Source organism: Cardiocondyla obscurior, linkage group LG04, assembly GCF_019399895.1.
Source record: "Cardiocondyla obscurior isolate alpha-2009 linkage group LG04, Cobs3.1, whole genome shotgun sequence".
NCBI lineage: Eukaryota > Metazoa > Arthropoda > Insecta > Hymenoptera > Formicidae > Cardiocondyla > Cardiocondyla obscurior.
In genome coordinates, this window is record NC_091867.1 from 7,441,219 (window position 1) to 7,465,474 (window position 24,256).

At 38.9% G+C, this 24,256-nt stretch overlaps 4 protein-coding genes and 2 long non-coding RNA genes across 11 annotated transcripts; 3 read left to right on the forward strand and 3 right to left on the reverse strand.

Moving 5' to 3' along the window:
• The first annotated feature begins 9 nt into the window (after positions 1-9).
• On the forward strand, positions 10-17,889 carry Nuak1 (Nuak family kinase 1). Of its 3 annotated transcripts, none has more exons than XM_070654975.1 (14): positions 10-436; positions 2,664-2,776; positions 2,923-3,122; positions 3,246-3,716; positions 3,877-4,387; positions 4,491-5,601; positions 5,711-6,046; positions 6,179-6,552; positions 6,666-6,956; positions 7,277-7,312; positions 7,837-8,006; positions 12,112-15,895; positions 15,971-16,568; positions 16,720-17,889. In XM_070654975.1, the coding sequence occupies exons 2-13, from the start codon at positions 2,679-2,681 to the stop codon at positions 16,545-16,547; spliced, it is 7,959 nt and encodes a 2,652-aa protein (XP_070511076.1). In that variant the 5' UTR covers positions 10-436; positions 2,664-2,678; the 3' UTR covers positions 16,548-16,568; positions 16,720-17,889. The 3 variants fall into 3 exon arrangements, with proteins under 3 accessions (XP_070511076.1, XP_070511078.1, XP_070511077.1); XM_070654976.1 differs by lacking the exon at positions 10-436 and adding an exon at positions 450-958; XM_070654977.1 differs by lacking the exon at positions 7,277-7,312 and having other exon boundaries at positions 11-436.
• LOC139101674 (uncharacterized) lies at positions 10,191-15,427 on the reverse strand. The gene is made up of 3 exons (XR_011545601.1): positions 15,310-15,427; positions 14,871-15,192; positions 10,191-11,560 (listed from the first exon to the last, which is right to left on the reverse strand). It is a non-coding gene; the product is annotated as an uncharacterized lncRNA (long non-coding RNA).
• A 93-nt stretch (positions 17,890-17,982) lies between the features above and the next one.
• LOC139101675 (uncharacterized) lies at positions 17,983-18,896 on the reverse strand. 3 transcript variants are annotated; one of them, XR_011545603.1, is made up of 4 exons: positions 18,764-18,896; positions 18,454-18,613; positions 18,205-18,366; positions 17,983-18,125 (listed from the first exon to the last, which is right to left on the reverse strand). It is a non-coding gene; the product is annotated as an uncharacterized lncRNA (long non-coding RNA). The 3 variants fall into 3 exon arrangements; XR_011545604.1 differs by having other exon boundaries at positions 18,445-18,613; XR_011545602.1 differs by having other exon boundaries at positions 18,205-18,613.
• LOC139101673 (uncharacterized) lies at positions 18,046-18,612 on the forward strand. Its single transcript, XM_070655012.1, has 2 exons — positions 18,046-18,360; positions 18,425-18,612. The coding sequence occupies exons 1-2, from the start codon at positions 18,101-18,103 to the stop codon at positions 18,582-18,584; spliced, it is 420 nt and encodes a 139-aa protein (XP_070511113.1). The 5' UTR covers positions 18,046-18,100; the 3' UTR covers positions 18,585-18,612.
• A 72-nt stretch (positions 18,897-18,968) lies between the features above and the next one.
• LOC139101666 (spermatogenesis-associated protein 6) lies at positions 18,969-20,691 on the forward strand. Of its 2 annotated transcripts, none has more exons than XM_070655000.1 (7): positions 18,969-19,105; positions 19,167-19,526; positions 19,597-19,713; positions 19,838-19,932; positions 19,995-20,345; positions 20,426-20,491; positions 20,556-20,691. In XM_070655000.1, exons 1-7 carry the CDS (start codon positions 19,058-19,060, stop codon positions 20,689-20,691), a joined length of 1,173 nt encoding a protein of 390 aa, XP_070511101.1. In that variant the 5' UTR covers positions 18,969-19,057. The 2 variants fall into 2 exon arrangements, with proteins under 2 accessions (XP_070511101.1, XP_070511102.1); XM_070655001.1 differs by having other exon boundaries at positions 19,841-19,932.
• Positions 20,687-24,197, reverse strand: LOC139101662 (nitric oxide-associated protein 1). The gene is made up of 6 exons (XM_070654994.1): positions 23,618-24,197; positions 22,150-23,552; positions 21,772-22,068; positions 21,309-21,624; positions 21,002-21,219; positions 20,687-20,928 (listed from the first exon to the last, which is right to left on the reverse strand). Exons 2-6 carry the CDS (start codon positions 23,477-23,479, stop codon positions 20,750-20,752), a joined length of 2,340 nt encoding a protein of 779 aa, XP_070511095.1. The 5' UTR covers positions 23,480-23,552; positions 23,618-24,197; the 3' UTR covers positions 20,687-20,749.
• Between the last annotated feature and the right edge of the window lie 59 nt (positions 24,198-24,256).

Here is a 24,256-nt window from a genome sequence, read left to right on the forward strand (position 1 = left end):
GTCCTGACGTTCATGTCCAAAATTAGTAAATAAAGACGAGATGGCAGTGCACGAGCCGTGCGCGGTGTCGTCGTCGTCGTCGTCTCCGTCGTCTTCCTCCTTCTCCTCCCGCTCCTCCTCCTTCCTCTTCTTCTTCTCCACGATGTCTCGCGAGGAGTGCTCGGCAAAATGAAGTGGAAACGTGCCGTGCGTCGCGCGATCGTCCAGGAAAGCTTGGGGTATCTCGCGTGACCGGCAAGTGACCAAAGTGTCTCTCGCCTGCGGTGTGTGAGAAACGTGAGAGGGATTACGTGAGCTCGCGGGCTCGCTGGTGGACGGCGCAGGGCAACTTCGGGGACCGCGAGGACGGTCGCCCGGATGAAAACGGGGAAGAGAAAGACCGAGAGGGAGGCGAGCGAGAGAGGAACGATACGCGTTCTAGAGTTCACGCCGTAAGGTACGAATTTTCGCTATTTTTAGCAGTCGGGCCGCGACCGGCGTGGGCCCGTGTGCGTGCGCTACGTGCGTGTGTGCGTGCGGCGCACACGAGTCTTCCTTGGTGACTTCCATTCAAAGGTCTCTGTCGTCACCGTGGGCGACCGACATCCGTGGCCAATTTATTATTCGCCCGCGGTCAAGAAGTATGCGAGGGAGAGGTAAAAAAAGAAAGAGAGAGGTGCAGCCAAGATAGAGGGAAACCGATGGAAATGTGTCGTACGGATCCGTTGCCAGAGGAGGAACGATGGGAAAATCGAGATGAACTTGCTGATGCAAATGTCACCGTTTGAAAATAACTGGAGGATATAGGAAAAGAAAGGGATCGAAAGGTCGTGCGAGTGATGGAGAATGATATCCGCTAAGGAAAGTTCGAATAATCCGAGGGGATAGAAATACTCTGGACTTTAGTTGCATTGTTGCGAGCTATAGTGAGGGTTCCACATTAACTTTGTATAGCAGTATTGTTGCGATAAAGAAATAGGTTTGTTTCTTTTTTTGTGAGCTATATTGTTAATTAAAAAAGAAAATAGATGTTTAACGAGGTAAAGTAATGATTGATATTATATAAAATTATCAGGTTTACATAGGGAAAGCAATCTTGATGTATCTACTTTGGCAGCGTTATTAGTTGAAAGTAAATTGATAGAAGTTACATACGATTGCGTGGAATATGCATGTAAGAGTGAAAGAATTAAGTATGTGTCTCTTTCAGATCTCGCTGCGTGGGCGTCGTGTGGTTACTCAATGCTAATGTCGCGTTCTCGCGTGGAAGGACGACGTGCGTGTGCAATGCAAAAAAAATCGGATAAGATACACGAGGATACGGGCATTTAAGTACACAGCATATTGCTCAATATAAATATATTATAAAAAAAAATCTTTTTTTTTTTAGATATTAAAAAATGCCGTTCTCATCGTTACTAGCGCACACTACGCGGTGCAACGACAGCAGCTGCTCGTAAATATTGTACGGACCCACGTATCCTCGTTCGTCTTGGTCTAGATTGATTCTCTATCACGCCCGTAAAACTGTCGTATGAAGAGAAAGACGTACTGCATATTACATGCCCCCGGATCGTCCGAGAATTTCCACGTGAATTTGCGATCGTGAGAAGTTTTTCCGGAGACGAAAAACGGCGGGAGGGATCCGAGGGATCGTACAGAATTGCAGGCAATCGACTGATCGCGCGTAAAGAGACGCGGGGAGGTCAGTTGGGTTCGAGTAGCGCGGTCGGTCCTTGGAAATCGCCTCCGACGAGACGACGGGAGAGCTTTGCGCCGTCGTGGGTCTACGCGTTCGCTAAAAATAATACCGTAAGCGCGTCGAGCGAGCGACCAATTGAGAGTATATCGAAAGCGGAGTAGCGACACCGCGATCATTTTCGGAAGTCGATTTTTTTTCCAAGTTCAAGACTGAGACATTTTTTACGCGAGCACATTCGCGAATGGAACCTCCGTATTTCAGCCGTGGCCACGGCAAGAGTTTCGGACGAATAAGTGGCGTGGCGATTTAACAGCCGATGTTACCTTCATCTCAGTGGTAACAGCCGCCGTATATATTACTCGGGCCGGCAAAAGTCAGGGTAAACGTGTGGCGTCTGTACTTTTAAGTTCTCTACTTGAGTGAGCCGTTATCCGTTCTGGGATGCGTTTATAGCCGTGGCTGCGGTCGCCTCTCGTCGCTTCCTGGCTCGGACGAGAGAAGTTCGGGACCGCACCTCGGATTTTATCTCCCAGGCACGGGGTTTTAGCTAGGTGTACTCAAAGAGATTCAGTCGCGAGATTTTCTTCAGCGTATTGGAGAAGAAATCCACGACGAGGGGTCGGCACGTACATCGGCGTCTCGATGCCTGAAATAAACTTGCCACATTCTGTTTCTCTCTCCCTCTCTCTCTTTCTTTCCCCTTCGTTTCCGCTTTCTTCATTTTTTAATGTAAGATTTGGATGACTGTCCGTCGCCGCTGTCATCGTCGATCGCGAGGGAGTATATCGTTCATAGCCGATAGTTTCGCTAGTCGAAAACAGGAAGCGATTGGGAAGAAAAAAACAAATAAAGAGAAGAGAAAGAAGCATCGTATTACGATAACTATTGATATCTTGGAACTAAATAGCGATATTAAAATTAAATGTCTACGTTGGACTAAAAGAATCATTATATTTTTAATGTCTTTTTTTCTTTTTTTTAGATAAACGTAGGCAAGATGGTTGTCGGAGAAGCAAGTATACATAATATAATGGGGGGTATGGAGAGCACGGGTGGCGTACGTCTTCATAATCACAAGCGGAAGCTCAAGCAAAGGTTTGTAAATTGACCACTCTAATTGATAGAAGTAAATTGATACGTTATTAATAAACAGTGATTAATCTATTAAATAAATGAAAATTATAAATGCACTAGATTCGATTAAACCGTCTAATATTTTCGTTTCTTTGAATATTTCGTAGGTTCGATATTATTAAAAAATTAGGACAGGGCACTTATGGTAAGGTGCAATTGGGAATAAACAAGGAAACCGGTCAGGAAGTGGCAATAAAGACGATTAAAAAATGCAAGATAGAAACGGAAGCTGATCTAATTAGAATACGAAGAGAGATTCAAATCATGTCGAGTGTACAACATCCGAATATTATTCATATTTACGAAGGTAATATTTGTAAAACGATAATGTACTAAAATTGCAATAACATTAATATATAAATTATCTATGCTATTGATAAAATTGATAAGCTAGTTAATTTTATGATAAGCGTCTTATATTTTTTTACAGTGTTCGAAAATAAAGAGAAGATGGTGCTCGTAATGGAGTATGCGGCCGGGGGAGAATTATATGATTATCTAAGCGAGCGCAAAGTTCTGGGCGAGCACGAAGCTCGTAGAATATTCCGACAGATAGCTACCGCTGTTTTCTATTGTCATAAACACAAAATCTGTCATAGAGATCTAAAGCTCGAGAATATTTTATTGGACCAAGTTGGAAACGCCAAGATAGCTGATTTTGGTCTCTCGAATGTGTTTGACGAGCAGCGATTATTAAGTACATTTTGTGGTAGCCCGTTATACGCAAGTCCGGAAATAGTGAAAGGAACTCCTTATCACGGTCCAGAAGTGGATTGCTGGAGTTTAGGTGTTTTACTGTATACATTGGTCTACGGTGCTATGCCCTTTGATGGGTCTAATTTCAAACGACTAGTCAAACAGATCTCACAATCCGATTATTTTGAGCCCAAGAAACCATCTCGTAAGTATAATAATTGTGTATACGCGCAGTGTAATCTCAATAAAAAATTATTTATGCAGGGGAAAAAAAAGAGAAGAATTCTCAACTAGTAATGCAACTAATTTTAAATACAATAAATAGTGACAATTTGATTTTATTCAACTCCATTTCTCTGCTTCAGCCGCTTCGCCACTTATAAAGGACATGCTCACGGTGTGTCCCGGCAGACGTGCCGATATCGAGAAAATTTGCACTCATTGGTGGGTGAACGAAGGTTACGAGCAAAGTTGTCTCGATATTGCTGAGGACTTAGCAGCTCAAACACCAGTCCGATTGGATTTGTTGCTTTCTCTGGTACCACAGTCAGCCAGCGCTGAGAAATTGTTAGTGGGAAACGATCAACAGGCAGGCGGAGATGTAACGAATGATATGTCTTCCGAAACGTTGGTGCCTACTAGGTGTCATTCGGTCGGTAGTTTAATGGAGCTCGATCAGAATAACTCTAATAGAAGGATAAGAGAGTTATTCGAAGAAGAGCCGAGATCTTCTGCGGCCGGAGATTCTAAGAGAAAACTGGAAACAACACCGTCGATGGATGAGACAGCCGCGGCAGGCGTAAAAAGGAAAGAGAGATCCAGAAGGAAAGAAAAATCAGACGAGAGAGAGCCTAGGGCATACAGATCTTCATCAAGGTAAATTATTTAGTTTAAAATAATTATTTTAGTTAATATTAAAGTTAATATTAAGATTTAAGATAAATGTAAAAAGAGGTAAAATCGACAATTATTTCACCAGGCATCTTTCGGCTCCAATTCCAAATTCTATTTCGGAGGAGGCAATGGAGGTGGATTCGGCAGCTATTGTAACTGTTCCTATGAGTAAGACTGTTGATTTTGATAAAATAGAAGCAGCTTGTCTAGAACTACTCGAAGAATCAAAAGAGAGATCGCCGAGTAAAGAAAGAAGTAAGACTTCGTCAATAAGTGAATATCCACAGCCTCGCGAGTCATTATCTACCGATACCATAAAACAGAATAGTGAAATTGATCAAAAAGTTAATGACGATAGAGATAAATTGCAACAAAAAAGTACTACGTCTCCTAACAATGTTTCATATGGAAAAGACGAGAGAACTGTTTTAGAAAACACGAATAAGATAGTGAACAAGATAACGTTTAATAAAAAGTCAAACGATCAGGAATCAAAAGTGCCAATTGAAAGCGACGCCAACGTTAAAGACAAAACGTACATGTCACAAAATATGGAGGAATTAGAACCAACGGAGAATGATTTTAAGAAACTAAAAGAAAAAGCGCTCTCCTTGGATTCCGAATTATCAAATGAAGTAGCAAACGCCCCTGCTAAACCCGTTGAAAGACGGCGCTCAAAGATATTTGAAACTGCTGAAAAATTCAATCAGCTTTCGTCTACTGCGGAAAATGAGAAACCTAAAAAAATATTTATTCCTGGTGTTAATGTGGGAGGCGCGAAACGAGCCTTTGAACGAAAGGCCAGTCTTTCGTCTATAACTACACCACCTCCTAAAGCCAGCACATCTAAAATTATTATCGACGTACCAACTAAAAAGAAAGATGAGAAAGATGAGCAGGCATTGGGAGATAGTGGAGATCGAGAAATCGCGGCCGTTCAGGATAATGTGAACAAGCAAGATGAAGCGAAGAAGCGCGCTATTGATATTATTAGCGGCGCGATCGGTAAACCTCCAATGCAAAAAAAATTGAACGGCTCGGCGCCTCAAATTTTACCTCAAAGTCCAGACTCCAAGAAACTCGGATTAAAAATACAAATTGCGCCAAATGACGTGCGGTCAGCCACAGTCTCCGTAACTACTCCGATCGAGACAAAGTTCAATCTCGATGTTAAATCAGCTGCACCGGAGCCAACTGTAAGTACGAAAATAAAATATTGCTATTAGTATATTTTATATTTAAATATCTACGTTTAAATTAATTACGTATGATTCGCATTTAATATTTTGTTCTTATTTGTTATAGATTACGTCTGATACATCAAGTACTGAAAATACACAATTGGGAGAATCTAACGTATCTAGTAAAATGGAAATAACGTTAAAGAGTGCAACGTTACCGAGACGAAAAACAAGCAAAGCTGAAATTACATTGTCTGGCGTCAAGCCGCCAGAAACTGTAGCTTTTAAGTCCGAGGTGGAAGCTAAGATTGATGCTTTTCAGCCGCAGAAACTCCGTACACAAAGATCGGAGGTTGCGTTCCCAGTTGCCGCAGCGGTGCCTCATGCAAACAGAAGTTCAAGCTTAGAACCAGAAAGCAGACCTAAGGCTGCACCGAAAGAAAGAATCATACCTATTCAGGTATAGAGAAATAATTACGTATTTAATTTGAACACGTGTATAATTTTTTCTTTCTCTCTCTCTCCCCTTTTTTTTAGAATTGATAAAATAAAAATTAATTTTATTACATCTGCAAATTTGTTAAAATTATAGGTAGAAGCAGGACTTGAATGTGCGCAACGTTCGTCCACGCCACCTTCTAAACCGCCAGTGTCCCAAGGATCAATGTCTCAACGATCAAGTTCTTTGTCTCGTCAATCGACTGCCGATTCAGACACAGATAGTGCTCTCGGTTCAACCATAGGACCAGAACCGATCAGGAAGAGTCCTAGAGAGTATATAATTCCTATTGCTGTAGAAGGTGGTGGTTACGTTACTCCCAGGTCGGGTAGTTTGGAGCCAGAGAATAAGACTGGCACATCGACAAGTACGAATCCATCAAGATCTCGATTCAGTAGACCAAGAAGAATGAGTTCGCTTTTATCGGATGCTAGCGAAGACGAATCACCCTTTTCTCCGTTGCACGGGTAATATTATTATTAACTTTGACAGTTCGACAAACTTTAATAATTTGAACTTAAATTTGAGAGCGTCAGCTGCGTAAGATTTGACGAAATTATAATGTTACTTTTGTTAATAGGGAGGATTTATTGCAAAGACATATGCATCGATTGAGAAGCTCGCGACCGTCTAGACAACCGTCTGAACATGCTGACAGTTTATCGTCTGGCGAAGATGACGACGATGACGGATTTGAGTTACTGACTGCTGAAAATCTATTCTCTACGTTGTTATCTAGAGTGCGAAGTCTGACGCAACGACTCAACGTTGATGATAATCGATCTGCTGGTTTCCCAAGCAGTAGACTGTTCGGCAGACTCGGCTCCCAATCGTCGCAAGCGTTTTGGGGTCTTAATAAACCGTTGTCTAGGTAAATATGCAATCTTGAATTATTAAGTTAGAATTATACGCACAAGGAGTCTTATAGTAAACTATTTTTCTTTCACGAGTAGATAGGACTTGTAATTTTAATTTTTTTTTTCTTAATAATAGTCGACAAATTTACAAAATCTACTTCCGAAAAAAAAATAGTTTACTATGGGACACTCTTTATATCACATATGTCATGATATTAATGTTGAATTAATACTGAGATTTTCATAAAATATTAACAACTAACTTGTTATTTAAGAATCTTTAATTTTGTCAATGATAATAGTGAGAGATAATGGTTTTGCTTGTCTGTGCAAGCTACGAGAGTTATGTCGAAACACGGACCATGATTACGTGAGTCCAATTGTAGAAAAAGAGATTATAATAGAAAACTTAGCATACGTGCCTGCTAGCTGAGATACAAATAGTAGGAATCGCCGTTTAATAAAATGAAATACAGAAATTGCAATTGGACACATGCTACGAGTAGGTTAAAAAATTAGAACGCATTACTTATACATGTACACGTTTGTGTCAACCTACTTTGATTTCGCTCATTTTGGCTTAATCGTGTGCCACTTCAGATACTTGAGAGTAGAGTACAAGTTGTGAAAATAAACAAGCCCAAAATATCTGCTGCAGGCTGACATCCTTTGCTTCTTGCCAACACCTTTGCACCTTGTCAGTACTGATACCTGCCTTTGTAGACTCCGGCTTACTTTGCACGCTCTCGTATCACACAAGATATTTCATTAAATGTGAATATCTTTACCTTGTTATCTATCTTTTTAACACTTACTTTGTAATGAGCGTAGACTCGTAATAAAAATAACAAGTAACATCTATGTAAAAGTTTTGTCGTTTTCTTGTGCATACAGGCGACTCTCGGAATCACAGTTTAAACATTCTCTGAATCGCGATGCGGATATGTTTTCGAAGAGAGACGCCGCTAGTACTTCCAATCCTGGAACTCCAAATAGTCCCGGATCACGCAGCACACCTTCGAGAGAGAGTATCTTTGAAATTGGAAACAACACTTTACCGAGAGGTAAGAGAGTGTAATCGGATTTTACAATTTAATGTGGTACCTTATACGGAAGAATAAAATATGCGTATACAAGTAGAAATCGATGTTGAAAATAATTAAACTCTCATCAGCAATTAAATAATCTATGAAACCGTTGTCGATCAAGGTCCACTATAAATTGTATACATGAATATTTAATGTTATAGAATGCTGATCCACATTTTCACAGAAGCTACAGATTTTGCAATTTTTTTTATTTAATTTTGTTTTTCTTTCTTTTTTTTTTTTTAATATGCTTAGGTAAACTCGATACATTATAACGATTATTGATTTAGTAGAAATCATGTCCTATCTTAAAACAGCGATGTTAAATTGAATCGAAATGATTGTCGCAGTTTTTTTTTCCTCGATGTAGATTGGTTTTCTCGCTTTAGCATACGATATAAAATACATCCGTGGTTTGTTGCTGCAAATTATTTAGTATAAAACAGTTTACTTTGACGTAGAAGGAGCAAGAGTTAATAACGCGCGCTCTGCCTAGCATAAATGTCTAGTATGAATAAAAGTAAAGTGAATGTTAAAGCTTCTGTCAAATTGCTGTGATCATCATGCTATTTCGTCCCTAATTAAACTTAGTAGCCTTGTGAGAAAATGCTGGATGGTATTCAGTATGCATCTCTCCTAGTATCTAGCTATTGTCGAGTCGTTGATAGACAGAGCACATCTTTCTGTTTACTATTATCCTTATTGTTTCTATATTTTTATACTTCTTTTTTCAATGTTAATTTTTTGACTTCTTGCCTGACAATGTTTTGCAACTTTTGATACTAACACCCTGTAGATTAATTATATGGTTCATGTTTGGCACAGATGGGAACCTTAGAAACGGAATATTTATTATTTGCGATTTTATGAATTTCAACAATATACATATTAAGTAATAAAAGAAAAAAAATCTATAATTAAGTTTAATATTATTAAACAGGATGAATAAAGATCGTCTATTCTTTAATTAAATTAAAGGTAGTATTCTGAATACTCTTTTTTTTTTTATAAAACTATATTCATATTTTATTTTTGTTTTAAGCTTGAAGTTTAATTTTTTGAATACAATTCTTTTAAAAATATACTTTAGAAGAATAAATCTCTTTTACAGCGCTATTTTTAGATTCCTACATTTTCAAAGGCATGTTTGCACGACCCAATCCTTTGGGGCAACCTATATATTTTATTATTTTATTTTTTTTTATTTTTATCAAACCGTTTTCGTTTATCAACCATTTTTTTATTCATTATAAAAGAGTTTATATAAAGCTGATAAGATTCATAAGTCTGTAATACGATGTTTGCTAATTAATATAATTTTGTTAATGTGAAGTATACATACATGTTTGAAAATTGAAAATAGCTAATAAAATAACAAATAGAATTTTTCCCCAATAAGTAAAGGAAACAAAGTAAATAGCAAGCTCACTTTGCCTGACATAGAACCTTATAATATGCCGTAGTTGTTGCAATGCACTGCCGCTGTTGATTTTTATTATCTCATAACATTGTAGTAGCAAATTCTTCTTCTTTATTTGCCTAGTGTACAGTAAATTTTAGAGCATGACTGCACACATATCCATATACAATGTACAAGAATCTCAGTTCCATTATCCAAGACAGAAATCCATGTTTAATTCAAATTCATGCATTAATTTACGTCTATCGTCGACTCTTCAATCAATAAATAAAATAATTGTTTGTTAGCACTTTCGTGTAAAAAATACGTTACAGTAAAAAATATCTTACTATTTATCAAATTTAACCACAGGGACTTCTAAAACAATCTTTGCCTTGTCTAGTCTTGTCAGAAATATTAATTTTGCATTTCTCGTTTCTCTAAAGTTATTAAAAAAAAAAAGTTACAAAATACAAGAAACGCAATTAAAGAAAATAACTATTATAACAGAGGAAATGTAAAGCAGCATAGAAAATTAACAGAAAATCTAAGGAAGGCCCTGTTCACATGATAAGCATTAACGGTTTCGCTGGCATTGCATTCAGCAGCCATTAAGTTAGCAAACAATTATTGCCAAAGATATATTGTAAAAAATAAAAGAAATAAAAAAACTTACAAGTAGCGTCATTTTGTAATACGTTGATTGACGGTTTTATTGACGGTTGTTGCAGCGACCGTGCGAGTGACTCTACGTAGGCGGGCTGACGGTAATCCCCAGTAGACAAACCAGTAATTCAAAGTGAATGTGACATCGATAAGGTCGCACGTGGTCTCATTACACTTGTTTGAGAATAAAAAAGAAAAAGGACTTTTCCGCCGATTCGGTGAAGTCGCGCACACAATATGTTTCTCCAAAGTATTTGGCTGTCACACATAAAGTCTCTGATCGCAACGATGTGCCCGGCAAGAACGGTACAACTTTCATTACGATGGGAAAAAGACATTCGCATCCTCGCATTAAAGTGACTTTACTTGTGCGCAACAACGTACAAAGTTTGAAAACAATTATACACTTTTAACACTTTTTTTGTCACGTGCGTTTTGAATGATCACACATCCTGTTTGCGAGTCTCTGTTGGTCTTGGGTTACTTTTGGTATGATTTATTCTCGGATACGTACGCAGATATATGTAAATATATTTAGATAAAGTAATAGAAAAGTATAAAGAAGAAATATAGATGAGCGTGTACGCGACAACGTTTGTATTTAATGCATATTGAACTGACGACGAGTGAGATGTGTATATCTGTAGTTTTAAGCATACTGATTTGTACTTGAACGCTTCGATATTAACGAACGACGATTATAAACGAGATGTGACATTGTGCAACATTGGAATAAGTCATACCGAACCCACGCACTCGCGGTAATCGTTACTGGATAAGTTACTTGTTGCCATGTTCTAAAAATTTGAGAGTAACTTTATTATACGAGAGAGAATTATCTGTGACACTATTATTTGGAAAAAAAAAAGAATAAAAAAAAGAAAGTGAAAATGATTGTATACTTGCAAGCGGAAGCTAACACTTGTCTGAGATGGCTGATATTTGTTGTGTTTTTAAGAGTTTAAATAACAGCGTTTTTATTATATTGTCTTCGCATGCTTTGATGTAATGCATATATATATATATTTATATATATATGTATATGTATATATGTATATATACATATATATAATATTTATATATATAATATTTAATATTATATCCTATTATGCACTTGTTGTCCTCAGTGTACTCATTTAACACACTGTGATTTAAAGATGTAATTTTAACTATTACCAATGGTACTGTTATTTGTTACTTGAAGTCTATAACTGTTTTCTTGCGATAAGACAAGTTGCATGGTCACTGTTAAATGAGTATACACTTACAATTTTCTGTATTAATATCTAAATATAAAGAGTACGGTATGTATACACGCTACTGCTAGTTTCGTTGATGTATATTTTCAAAGATTTATTATTTATACACGATGTTCTTAACGTTATTTCGAAATCTTCCATTATTTTAAGCAATTTAAGCCAATGATGCCCCACAGAGTGTACCACGTTCAGAGAGCTTCCATGACCTGAAAATATACATCAATGTGTTTGAATAAAGTTGTATCAAGTGTAATCATATTAAAAGGGAAAAGTCTGAAAAAGGCACTTGGTGAAACTTGACAAAATTTGGGAGAGAGTGAGAGAGAGAAAGAATGTTTCTTTTTATTTATTTCATTTTCCGACAAGTTTTATAAAAAATGATTTATGTATGTAGAAATAAAGGAGTGAAAATAATAGTTTTGTGAGTATTTCTATGTTAAACATCCTACACGCAACAACAAACAATTGTTAGCTCTATCACGTCTTTTTTATTCTTACACTAAAAATCTTGCTTACTAGCTCACATGTTATCGCCGTTATCAGTAACTTTCGTCCTTACATGCTCTATATATATGTTGCCTATCCGAAAAATCAAACTATTTTCCGCGTCGATAAGTATTATCGCCGAATCGATAATATCGCGTTCTTATCAGATAATCGAGGAGCTAACACAATTGTTACCTAATCACATGCGCACACATATGCATGAACAACACTCGTGCGGAATATGCATAGATTCTGTCTCAATTGCTTTCAGATAAGATAGAAGAAGTGCACGACGAAGATATCGAAGCGGAAGCAGCGGCGCAAATCAGGAAGGAAACGCGAGAATCTTTGGAGCAGAGTTTTACTCCCAGCTTGGCACGTAGATTGAGCAGACAATTTATCGAGCAAACTCGACAATCTGTGCCGCGCTCGCCATCGTTTACACGCGACAACAACAAATATTATCAGTCGCCAACGCGAGATCTGGTGCAGAGTCTAATAGGACCGAGTGATATAACGAAGCGGTACTCCTCGTCTACAACTTCCGATCGGACCGAGTACAGAGGCAGATCGCTCGATCGAGGTATTAGGAGAACTAACAGCTTGTTGGAGCCATGCAAATATGATAAACTGGAACGACATTCACCGCGGCGAAGTATCAGCCTGTTCAACGATGACGAGGACTGCGACGACGAGCTGTTACCGCCTCTACCGAAGCATGTAATGACGCTTGGTCGTAGATACAAGGAATCGGTCAGACCGAGCGTCATTGGTACTGTGAGACGGGACAGCTTTCACAGCTACAGAACGGACAAAATTCAGGAAGAGCCCTGCGACGACACGTGCGCGTCTGCCTGCAAAGAAATTACCGTGGATAACGTCGTGGAGAACAGCCCTACGTCGGACGGCGCATCGATATCCGTCTGCAATTCGAACATTAATTCAATAGACAATACCGCTACCGTCGCCACCACCACCACCTCGAGCGTGTCGACCAGATCCCGCGAGGACTCGCCTACGGAATCCCTGTCAAATCTGGGTGACTACGGCAAGTCGATCTGCAGACCCGAGAACATCTCTAAAAGTTTCGAGAATCGTTTGTTGGCGGCGGAAAATTTGATCAAGGAATCGAAATTGAAAAATCTGACGTCACAACAATTTAATCCGAATCTCAGCTGCAATTACAAAGATACGGACAAGTGCGATAAAGAGGCTCTGATGACCACGTCAGAGCCACTGTCGTTGGGATGCAGCTCCGTTACATCTAAGAGACGCAGTTGCATCCCGAGTCTTAGACTACGTTCGGGCTCGTTGACCAGAGAATCGAACGTGAGCGTGGACCACGGAAAGTCATTCGCGGGCTCATCTGGCACGTCAACTACGACCGTTAATCAAGAGAGATCGATTCTGAGCAAACTCTTCAAAAGTACAGACAAAGATACCGAGTCTAAAGAGAGCAATAAAAGCAGCAGCCAAAAACCGAAACATCGCATTTCGCGCTTTCTGCGGCCGGACTTTTTCGACACGCCGCGAGAAGAGAGCCAGTACGTGAAGGAGAAGGAAGCGCAGAAGGCGGCGGAAAACGAGCGCCGAAAATCGCGGTTCATGAGACGAAGAAATGAGAGCAAGGAGCGCAAGGAAGACGAAACGATTTGTAAGGAGCTGAAAAACGAGATAAACGCATTACAGAAAGATAAGTTAGGCAGTGCTGTCGTAGCCGCATCCGACTCTTTCTCTTCTTCTTCCTCCTTCGAGGACAAATCTAGCAAAGAAAAGAGCAAAGAAAAAGCGAAGGCGGAACAAAGTTCGAAGGGCGGTTTTCTACATTCGTTGGAGAAGAAGCTGGAAAAGCTGCGTTCGAACGACGAGACGGCTGTAGCAAAACCGACAATGAACGGCGGTACGACTACCGGTGATTTTGTAAAGGCGCGCGAATGCTCTGCACCGCCGGACGAATGTCCCGCGGAGCCGAGCTTATCCGAGATGAAGAGAACGCTGAGCGTGGAAGATCTTTCACGTCCTAAAGAGTCTAGCAAGAATGCGAAAAACGCGTCGTCGAAAGGACGAGTGACATCGGTTTTGGGATTATTTAAAACGAGCTCGGATACCACTAAGCGGAACGCGAACGGCAGCAATCGGGCACAGAATATCATCATGAGTAAATTGAAAAGAAGCCCGCCTAAGTGCGCCAAGTCGGCCGAGTCGTCTTTGGAGGAAGATGCAACTGCGGCGAGTAAAATACCGACGAAAAAACCACCGCAAAACAAGAGATCGCCGGAGAAGGTAACGAGCGACTTCAGCAGATCGCCGTCTAAGGAGAAAACGAAGGAGAGGAAGTCTTCCGTGGAGAAGCAAGCGTGGGGGGAGCCTAAAAGAGTATCGGATAAAGCCACACCATCCCCGGACTCCTCTGCGTCGTCGTCCGCAAGTAGAGTGAAACTAGATAAAAAAGACTCTTGCAAGAAAAAATCGCCAGATCAGTCGGAGTGTCTGAAAAAAGTTACGGAGGATAAACGATCAGAGTCTATTTCTGGTGGCGAGGATAAAAAATCAATTAAAACTAAAAAGAATATTATTTCTTTAACAAGTAAAAACGAGACCGTTGCGAGGACTGACAAAGGTGAAGACGCCGATAAGAAAATCAAGAAGCAAGTTAAATCGAAGGAAGATACGGCCTCTAATAAAGATGAGATCGACAGCTCTAAGAAAAAGAGAATAGTGCGCGTCGTGCGAAAAGTTGTTAAGAAATCGTCCGACAATTCCGACAGCAAATCCGACGAGCAGGGAAAATCGTCAAAACTGCTACCGTTAACGAAAAAGGAGGCGAAAACTGTGACGAAAAAAGAGAAGTGTCAGGAAGGCCTAAACGCACGAGGAAAAGAAGGAAGTACAACGAAAGGAAGCGATCCTGACGATCAAACTGTCGCAAAAATCCCCTGCTCGGCTTCGAAATTAAACTTGTCGGATTTGGCGAAATCCACGGATGCTAAAAATCCTGTAGAAAATAAAAATATTAAAATAAAATCTGACCTTAAAGAAGCTTGTGATGCGTCCGATAACGTAACGTCTTCGTTTTCTGACGTCTCGCGAGTGAATTGCCAGAACAGTTCAAGCTTCCAAAGCGTTTCAAGTACTTTGTCCACAGACCCATCGAATCCCGCGGATCGAATAAACTCGAGCACCGTCTGCCAGTCGAAGCAACAATCGGAGCAATATCGGCCGAATAGAGCGAATCTGAAACTCGATCTGTCTAAGATTCCACAACACGCGTTCAGACACGTAATTCCCAAGAGAGATTCGCCCAGAGCTGATTCACCCAAAGCAAGTTCATTCGTGCAGTCTATTAATTCACCTAAAACAGATGATCCTGATATGATAGCGAAAAGTAATCCTGACAAATTGATGGAGTGTCTCTCGAAGATGACGCATCACGCCAATATTACAGGCAATAAGATAATTATTGACAAACCATTAAGAGCGAGAGACGTCGCCGAACTGAAGCGGGAAGTCACCGAATGTGCCAGGATTATAGAAAACCACGTGGAAGCGCGAGACGGTCGCTCCAGCCAACGGACCGTCGATCCGACATACGTCTCGGGTAGTCCGCAAGAGATTCTACAGGAAGAATTAAGAGAGATTAAAATAAATTCTCCTCAACAGATCAACAATGTTAACCACGAAGTGACTGAAAAGACGAAGAACTCACCGGATGACTGCACAAGCCGGATGACCGAGATGCTCTCGCCCGAGGAACCGGAGAGTTTCGATTCCTGGTCAATCTGCTCGGCTGACTTAAATCACAGCCGCAGCGATTTGCACTCACCGACTTCGCCATCGTATTCTCTATTTCTGCGTGGCGACAGCTCGGAGTCGATGATAGATCGAATACGAAGACGTAGCTTCTACTCGAGATTCAACGACCGAAAGAGGCCATCCTTGACGGCGCCGCCACCGGGGATAAGCAGTGCAAGCGTCCTCCCGAGAAGATTCAGTTTCAATGGTTCTAGAGAAAGAGAACGCGACAGATTGTACAATTACGGAGTTTCCAGAATTAGGTAAATTCATTCTGTAAAACACGAGATTCGCCTGCCTTTCGAATTTTATTATTAATTATATATAATATTTTGCAGAGCAAAGGATAAGAGTTATCTATACAGCGACGACGAGTCGCCAAGGAAATCGTCGATCGATCGAGAGAGACGGACGGAAACGAGAAATGTGCACGATCCTTACAGCAGCGGCTTGTCTTCTTCGACGCACGATTCTTTGAGAAGATACGCGAGATCCCCGACGTTAGATCTCGTCTCGTCTCGTGCAAAGTACCACAGTGCGGACGTCATAGCGGACAACGATCTAGCTGGAGTCTGCTCCTCCTCGTACAAGAGTCCCATGTCGAGATCGTTTCTGAGCGACGACGTCGCGGATTCCTCTTATTACGGTAGAAGCGCGTCGACGTTGCCGAAGAAGTATGGCTCTACTGTCAGCGGTCTGGAACCAAAGAGTGTAGAGTATTACGAGGAGATTCTGTCACCGAGCAATCCCGATTATCTGTCACCACGCGACACCTGCCGGTCGCCGTTGCTAGATATCTATCTGAGCAAGTGCGAGAACGGATGTCATCACAACGGCAATTTGGATCTGCAACAGTTCAGCGGCGATAAATCAAGGACCTACACGGATACGGAGATCGCCGAAAGGGATCAGTGAGCTGCTTAGCTAATAAAAAGGGTATGTTAATACGTACGAGATGATATTTCGTGCACACAAAAAATTATGTCCCCGTAGAGTAAATTTAATTCTCTCTAAGGCTTTGTTTTTATTCTAATGCTTCTACTTGTATACTTGTGACTGCATAAAGAATTCTTTTTTTTTTTTTCAGCAACATAATGCAACGAAACGAGGAATACATCCTTAACAATACAGATATTCTATCGGATATATCTGTCATCAAACGGAATTGATTTAATTTAGGGGGAAAAAAAGTAATTTTATAAAGAGATAGTATACTAAATACGTTTAATTATTGTAACGATTTTATATATGCAGGTTCGTATAAAAATGTCTCGCGTTTTTTCATCATGATGATGAATTAATCGCGACGGCAATATAAAAACGAAGCGATAAATATTGTTAAATGATTCAATTAGAAAAAAAGTTGTCATATTAAATGTTTGAAATTTGAAAATTAGTGATTAAAAATCCTCTTTTTGCGGATTCATTAATTTTCTCAGAATATTTTATATCTACGACGATTAAGTTTGTTCAATATGTAAAATCTTATTTTTCTCGCTTCTTTATGTTTTATTATATTAAAAATTAGTAAGACAGGAAGCAATGATGATTTTAACAATACTTTTTGTTGCACGAAATTTTGAAGCTTTTTGGACACTGGACAATGCAAGCCGCATTGACGTTTTATTTATAACTAAATGTTTCGTCTCCGTTATTTATATTCATACTTCACTTACGAGTATTACTTAATATATTAAGAGTCACTTGGCAAATATACACATTATACACATATTAACTGCAACAAGAAAATTCTAGCGTCAATTAACGAACCGCTGCTGATTCGAAACAGCGTGAGCTTGATGCTTTAGGGTGCGATAAACCAAAGACTAGTTGGTAGAAGAGAGTGTGAAAGGTGAAAAGAGAGGCGCGTTTTAGTTCCTTACAAATATCGCTTTATACAAACGAACTTTTTGTAATTCTTTCTTCTATATTATTCATATTTGTTCTTATTACCTTTCCTAATTGACTGACTCTTGTCGCTTTTTCATTATCTTATGTTCGTCACTTGACTAATGAGACTAATGGAGAGCGGTATGAGAAAACAAGTGGAAAGAAAAAAAAAAAAAAAAAAAAAACGAAGATTTGATTATGTACTTATAAAAGTAGCATCCGATTGGACCGATCAGAAGTCGTGAGAAAAGAGACAACGTTAAAGGCCTGAAAACTTCCGACTGATTAGCTCCACGGTCTTCCGCTTGTTATATATGTGTTTTCTATTGATATACATATTTTAAAATAAAATATCGATAATCTTTGTCTTCAAGCTGCTATTTTTTACCTTTCGTGAACGCGCGAGCACTATTCGATAGCATGATGTTGCGAGCGATTGCGAATAAAAGAAACCTTGAAGTTGACTTCGTGGCCAGTCAATTTTTTTCGCCTTTATTTATAAAATAGTTTAATCCATTTGTGCTTACGTTATTTTTTTATTACTTCTACAATGTCACTTGAGAGAGCTGAGTAAATTTATGGCGACCAACCTGCTGGTGAATCCTGTAAAACTCCGTTTTTATATAGAAAGATATAGCAAAGAGAATAAATTAATAAATGTGCGAGAAACGTTTGTACCTACCACTCGTACGAAATCATTGACTGGCAAGTTCTATGCGAAACACGATGTCTTATCCCCGTCGGATGTTAGAGAGGACGACGTCAATTTGATTAAGCGACAAACGGAGATGGTACCCAAAGACGTTTATTCGTTTAGACCGCCGACGGTGAACATGGAGTAAGTCTACAAAATTGAACGATAAACTAAAATAATTGATTTCAATAATAAAACGCTTTTATAGATATGGCTGGTTTGCCGTACCGCTAGTACCTGTTGCTCAGGATCCGCGACTACGTTTCTCCAGAAAACAATTTGACTTTATCGCGAATGAGCTCGTACGTAAAAAATTGCAAAAACGTCTGCCGGAAATGAAATCCACCGGCATACCGTTCAAAACGTGATTATCTTGAGTGCCATTGTAGTTGTAAATCTGTGAAATAAAATATTTATAATAAATAGTTTAACAAATTATCTTTTAAATATATCATATATATATTATATATTATCGTTAATAACGAGTGAGATTTTTTAACGATATTATTAAATGCGCTAGGCCGGCAGAATTTGATAAAATGCATACTTGAATTGATTCAGCCAATGTTGTGTCACTGTTTCCTGGCAACAACTCTTTCGCAAGATGGCACAGGCCTTTGAAGTAAAACGTATGCTGTTTCACCCAGTCAAGTCCAAAGAGTGAGGTCTGCAAATGAATAATAATTAATTTAAAAGGTGCGAGTAAAAAGATTCGTCTTTTGTGGCTGTGTCATGAAGCTATTGGAGCGATAGCGACTCCCAATGCATATTATTCCGACAACGATGCTGTCGATATCATACGATTAAATGAAATTGTCGTTAGGGTTGTTGGTTGGACGAAATGACAGGCAGAGCTTTTCGCGTGAAGGTGCAACTAGATGTGCACGCGGTACGTATCACTGCTATCATATTGTGATATTGCGACTACTATTTATGCGGCACGGTTTTAGATAACGTGTCCCGGTGTTTGGCTGTGTCCCAACGGCAAAGTAATTTTGCGAATCAGCACCCTCGACTCCAGTGCTGAATCCTGCAGAATAAGTCCAGTCTTCCCGCTATTGTTTCATGAAAAATTCGCCTTCGAGAAAATCTTCAGTCAACGAGGTTCTCTTACGGAGCTGCAAAGCGGCCTGGAAGAGGAATTTTTGTATGCGGAACTGATACAGTGGGGAACACCAGCCAGCCAAGGCATCACTCTGGCAACGTTTGAAACAAATCTGGCAGATTTGTTGTATCCAGTACCATGCTTCAAGGGTTTACTGGCTGGGGTTGACGTAGACCTTTTGATGGACCCAACTAAATACTTTCCCGTACGCCTTCTGCTAATTCTTAAATCTGCGACGAAAGGAGCTTCTATCAGGATAAACTTTTTCATTTCAGGGTATTATAGCACCAAAAATTGAGGTGTCCACTAAAACAAACGTCGAGGAAATCTTAGGCTATTATGACACAAGTATAAGCAAGTGTATCATCAATCCAAAAATGATTAATTCTAAGGTACTTAATGACACGTACAGACGATGGTCGATAAACGTGTGTCACTCACATTTTCTCATTTAACAATAATTCTTTTTACTTGAAAATCGTGAGCATTCATTCACCGGTTCTTTATGAATTTCAGCAGATAGCGCGTGAACAAAGAAAAAGGCCGATTAAAGGTATTGTAAGACAACGGCGAGTATGTCATACTAAACCGAGATCTCAAAGTTGTCAACCGTAAGTATTATTATAATTATACATTATTAAAATTGTAATATATGTTATAACGTATTAAACAGATACCGTCAAGGATTGAGCGAGTCTCAACATCCTTTATATGCATCACGATCGTGTATCGATCGCTGTTATCACTCGGCGAGAAATTTCACGTGCACTTGTCAACCGGATTTTCGAAAATCTGCTGAACCCACCGTCGTATATGAAAATACTCACATTACGGACAGTTGTCCAATTTGTTTCAAGTATAATTGTTATTTTCCTAAGTGCTACGGCGACTCTGATGTAGTCAAAAAATATAACATTGACTGTAACAACACGCAGAGGTATTCCAGAAATATGTCTCACATTAGAGAGTGTAATCGCATTAGTAGAAATGACGTATTCGACTTGCAAGAAGTGGCAATGCCTTTGTAAGTCAAATTGAAAACAATCTGAAAAAAAAATTCTCTTGATTATTTCTTTTCACATTATGATTCCTCTGTTTTTACAGATCGCAGTCTCAAAACGAAAATCTTCAAAAGAATAAAAAAAAATGGTATGCTAGCACGGCGGACAAGTAAGTTGCATTGAATAAATTTATTCACTGCAATATGCATGTTAACTTGAAAATATTATTTCAGTGTCGAGGAATGCGACCCGAGGTACGATTATATTCAAGATTATTCTGCGGGTCGCGGATTTTATAAAAGTCTAGAAAAATTTTATAAAAGAATGTATAAGCAAGCAAAGATGCGTGCGCGGGAGGCTGATGTTTGATGTAAAATGTATATTACTGGCATTATTCAGATTTTATAATGTACATGTATAAAAAGATTTAATTTATGTACGCTTGGCGTCCACTTTTGTATGTCGGCGTATTTAAAATTCGACTGCCACGTAAAATGACTGATTTTTTTAAAAGCGCCGGCGTTCTTAAATGTAAGCCACGGCCTTGAGGGCTCCAAGCCTTCAATAAGACACATTCAGCTTCTTCAGCAGTGATCGCGATCCATCCTGTAACAATTAAAAAATTTTCTGACTACGAGATCGGATAACGGCATAAGTTTATTTTGCAAGGAAAAATTACCTGCACTCGACAAAACAACATCGGCGACTGATTCATTTTTTCCAACACCAGTTATTTCCATATCTTTAGACTTCAAAGCTGGCCATTGTTTCAATCGATCCGGGTTATTTTCAGGCACAACAAACGCCTCGGTTTTGAGTAACTTATTGTATACACTGTCTGCATCCTCAGAACGGGTTATTGTTATCGGCAATTCATTGCTCGAAAATATTGTACACCTAAATATAATGCAATCATTATAAAAAAATATCTTTCGATATTTTAAATTATTATATTACTATTAACAATTGTACGTTTATATAAATACCTAATAAAACTATCGCCCTTTACATAATCTAATCTGCCTAGTCCGCCAAGAAATATCGTTTCATTTGTGTGTAGAACGAAAGTTCTAGGCGAGATTATTCTCTTCGGCAAAACTGACAAAAGTTCCTCCATAGTCAGCAAATCTAACACTTGATCTGGGTGAATGGTACCGGGAGTGTCATAACACCAGCGACTGTATTTGTACTCCTTTTTATTTTCATCAAATTCAACTTTTTGCCTCTTATATCCTTCTACCAGAAATGGATTATTCTTTATTTCAGATCGAGATTTTAATTGAAATGTTCTGCCAACATGACCTATAAAAAAATATAAAATTAATATATTTTAAAAATAAAAATAAATTAAAAAAAAAACATGTATCAACAGAAGTGTAAAGGATTTTTAATTACACAAAGAGTTGCATGTGTGATAATTTTGTGCTCGACAAACACACACAGACATACCTTGCAATGTGACGTATTTCAAATTACGTGTTTCTTTAAACTGATTGATTCGAAATTGTTGTTCAGCTTGTTTGTACTTTTGTTCCTTTTTCAATCGTAACATCCTCAAGTAAAGTCGCCACTTGTGAGGATTTAAAATAGGAAATTTCAACAAGTTTAATGTTGTGCCCGGCCAATGAGAAATAGTTGCACGCGGTATGAGATCTACAGCCTGTACTTTGCAGTAATCAGACTGCAGAAGCGCATTAAACATCGAGGATTTACCGACGTTCGTGCAACCGATTAAATAAACATCTCCTAAATTACAATTATAACAAATATAAAATATGAAGTATATTTTGTCTTACTAAACGATTTCTAATAATGTCGAATTCTTACCTTTATAATCCCAAATGGTGTGTAATTTATTTATAAGTTCCTCTATACCATAGCCAGTTTTTGTAGATGTTAGTGCTATATGTTTGATACTTTCTTTGTTAATTCCCATGCTTTCTACAGCTTTGGACAGACAATTTTTAATATGAATAAAGAACTTGGGCGAATCTTGAGGCAACAAATCGATTTTATTCCCCACGACAAATACTGGCGTCAAAGGATGCAGTACGCTACTTATTTGAGGCCATATGCTGCATGGAAAATCCGTAAGATCGACCATTAAAATAACGGCGCACTGCTTCGTTTTAATCACTTTCAAAAGTTCCGGATATTCGTCCGCGGATACTTTTACTTCCAACGTGGTATTGTAATACCGCAAAAAGTGACATCTCTGACAAATCATAGTTTGCAAGTCCTGCTTCTTCTTCTTTTCAAACAGTTCCGAGGGCATGTAACCTGGCAGGGCTTGATCTTTACAGTGCAGTAAAGCCCCGCATCCACCACACGGAACAGAACTAACATCAGAATTTGGATTTGGAGTTCCATAATTGTTAAGCCAGGTTCCATTCTGATCAGAAGCGTCGTTATACTGCTCGACGTCCACCATCCAGTTGCGTGGAACATTCGAGGACGGGGAATCTTTCTCATTGTGTGACGCATCTACGTCAAGTTCTTTTAAATATTCATCGAACGTCAGCTTTTCTTTTCCTAAAGCTGCACTGCAAGCGGTTAAATATTTTTCATACAGACTTATATATTTGTCGTTTAATGATATTGTACTTTTAGCAAGATTACTGGTGTTGGGCTCATTTGGGGATTCATTTACATTACTATACGAATCTGTACTTGCGTATGGCATGTGTACAGGTTTTGCCGGCACATCTACAGTCGTATGTTTCTCCAAGTGCTCAAAATCCTTCTCGTCATCGTTTTCATTGATCCTCGTGTCTAGAATTACGCTGTAGACAGATTCGTTTATAAGCCTGCTAGTTTTCTCCTTCTTCTTACCATATTCGATCTTTTTTTTCAATAAATAACGTTTCAAGTAACCCATTTTTACTTTAGAGTAATCCAAGTAGTCGCAATATAATAATTTTTCTCGCAGTGCCACGATTCTTGGATCGAAGGATGAATGAACGGAATTTATCTCCGTGTCGCATTTTGTTGAATAATTAAGGACTTGAGGCAGCTGGTACGTACCGCGAGAAAATCTCAAACAATTCGTATTTACTACGTGCGTCTTCGATACGCAATACTTGGCGATGGTAATCAAATTAATATTATTTACGTTGTTTAAAGGCAAAATCGTGTAAATGTTGTACGTACGCAGCATGTCGCCAATTATTTAATAAAGTTGGCGCCGCTTGCATTGAGTACGTGGTGGCTGGTAGTAAAAGTCGGCAAACCTGAAACAGTTTTAGGTTAGAATAGAAGTTCGAATAGAAGGTGGGTGAGCGTTATGATACCTTACCTTTCTTACGTCTACAATTCCCGTAGTAAGCGATAAAACAAGGAGGTTTAAAAGCTCATTTCCTATAAGGTATGTAATTACGACCTTATGAATTCGAGATACTGTCACTAATTACCTTTGCGTATCACCCGGCACTTACTCGATGGTAACAGAAATGGTAAAACAGAGCGACGCTCTGAATTGTGAACGACCGATATCCATGGCGCATTAGTTATATTTTTTTTAAAGGCAGCTGTAATGTTTAAAACTTTGTTGCATTTCTTATTCGAAACTTGCTAGTTTTCAAAGCCAGTTTTCAATTTTGTAAAGCTAATTTAAAAAATAGTGCAAGCTACACAAAGGTAATAAAACAAGTGATATTATTAAAATTGTATTCTCGATAAAAACCAAATTATTTCTAAAGTAGATCTTAACCTAAAATTACGTGAATTAGGATCATTTGAAAAATAGCGCACGCGAAACGTGCGCATGGTTTGTTTTAGTAATAAGAAAAAGAAAAATTAACTCTCGACAATTAATAACGGCGCTGCATATGATAATTCTGTTATTGATAGCACGCGATTATTTAACTTACGCCTTTTGTAAATAGATGACGGCATTATTTAATTTTTCTTCTTTCAAAAAAAAAACTAAACGTAG

Coding starts and splice junctions, on each gene's coding strand:
- LOC139101662 (XM_070654994.1), bottom strand. CDS start 23,479: ATGCTGCGTACGTACAACATTTACACGATTTTGCCTTTAAACAACGTA. Junction 22,069..22,149: donor CACCATTTGGGATTATAAAG/GTAAGAATTCGA, acceptor ATTGTAATTTAG/GAGATGTTTATTTAATCGGT. Junction 21,625..21,771: donor GAAATACGTCACATTGCAAG/GTATGTCTGTGT, acceptor ATTTTTTTATAG/GTCATGTTGGCAGAACATTT.
- LOC139101673 (XM_070655012.1), top strand. CDS start 18,101: ATGGCGACCAACCTGCTGGTGAATCCTGTAAAACTCCGTTTTTATATA. Junction 18,361..18,424: donor CCGCCGACGGTGAACATGGA/GTAAGTCTACAA, acceptor ACGCTTTTATAG/ATATGGCTGGTTTGCCGTAC.
- LOC139101666 (XM_070655000.1), top strand. CDS start 19,058: ATGACAGGCAGAGCTTTTCGCGTGAAGGTGCAACTAGATGTGCACGCG. Junction 19,106..19,166: donor TGCAACTAGATGTGCACGCG/GTACGTATCACT, acceptor GCACGGTTTTAG/ATAACGTGTCCCGGTGTTTG. Junction 20,492..20,555: donor TATGCTAGCACGGCGGACAA/GTAAGTTGCATT, acceptor ATATTATTTCAG/TGTCGAGGAATGCGACCCGA.
- Nuak1 (XM_070654975.1), top strand. CDS start 2,679: ATGGTTGTCGGAGAAGCAAGTATACATAATATAATGGGGGGTATGGAG. Junction 4,388..4,490: donor GCATACAGATCTTCATCAAG/GTAAATTATTTA, acceptor TTATTTCACCAG/GCATCTTTCGGCTCCAATTC. Junction 6,957..7,276: donor CTTAATAAACCGTTGTCTAG/GTAAATATGCAA, acceptor TGTCTGTGCAAG/CTACGAGAGTTATGTCGAAA.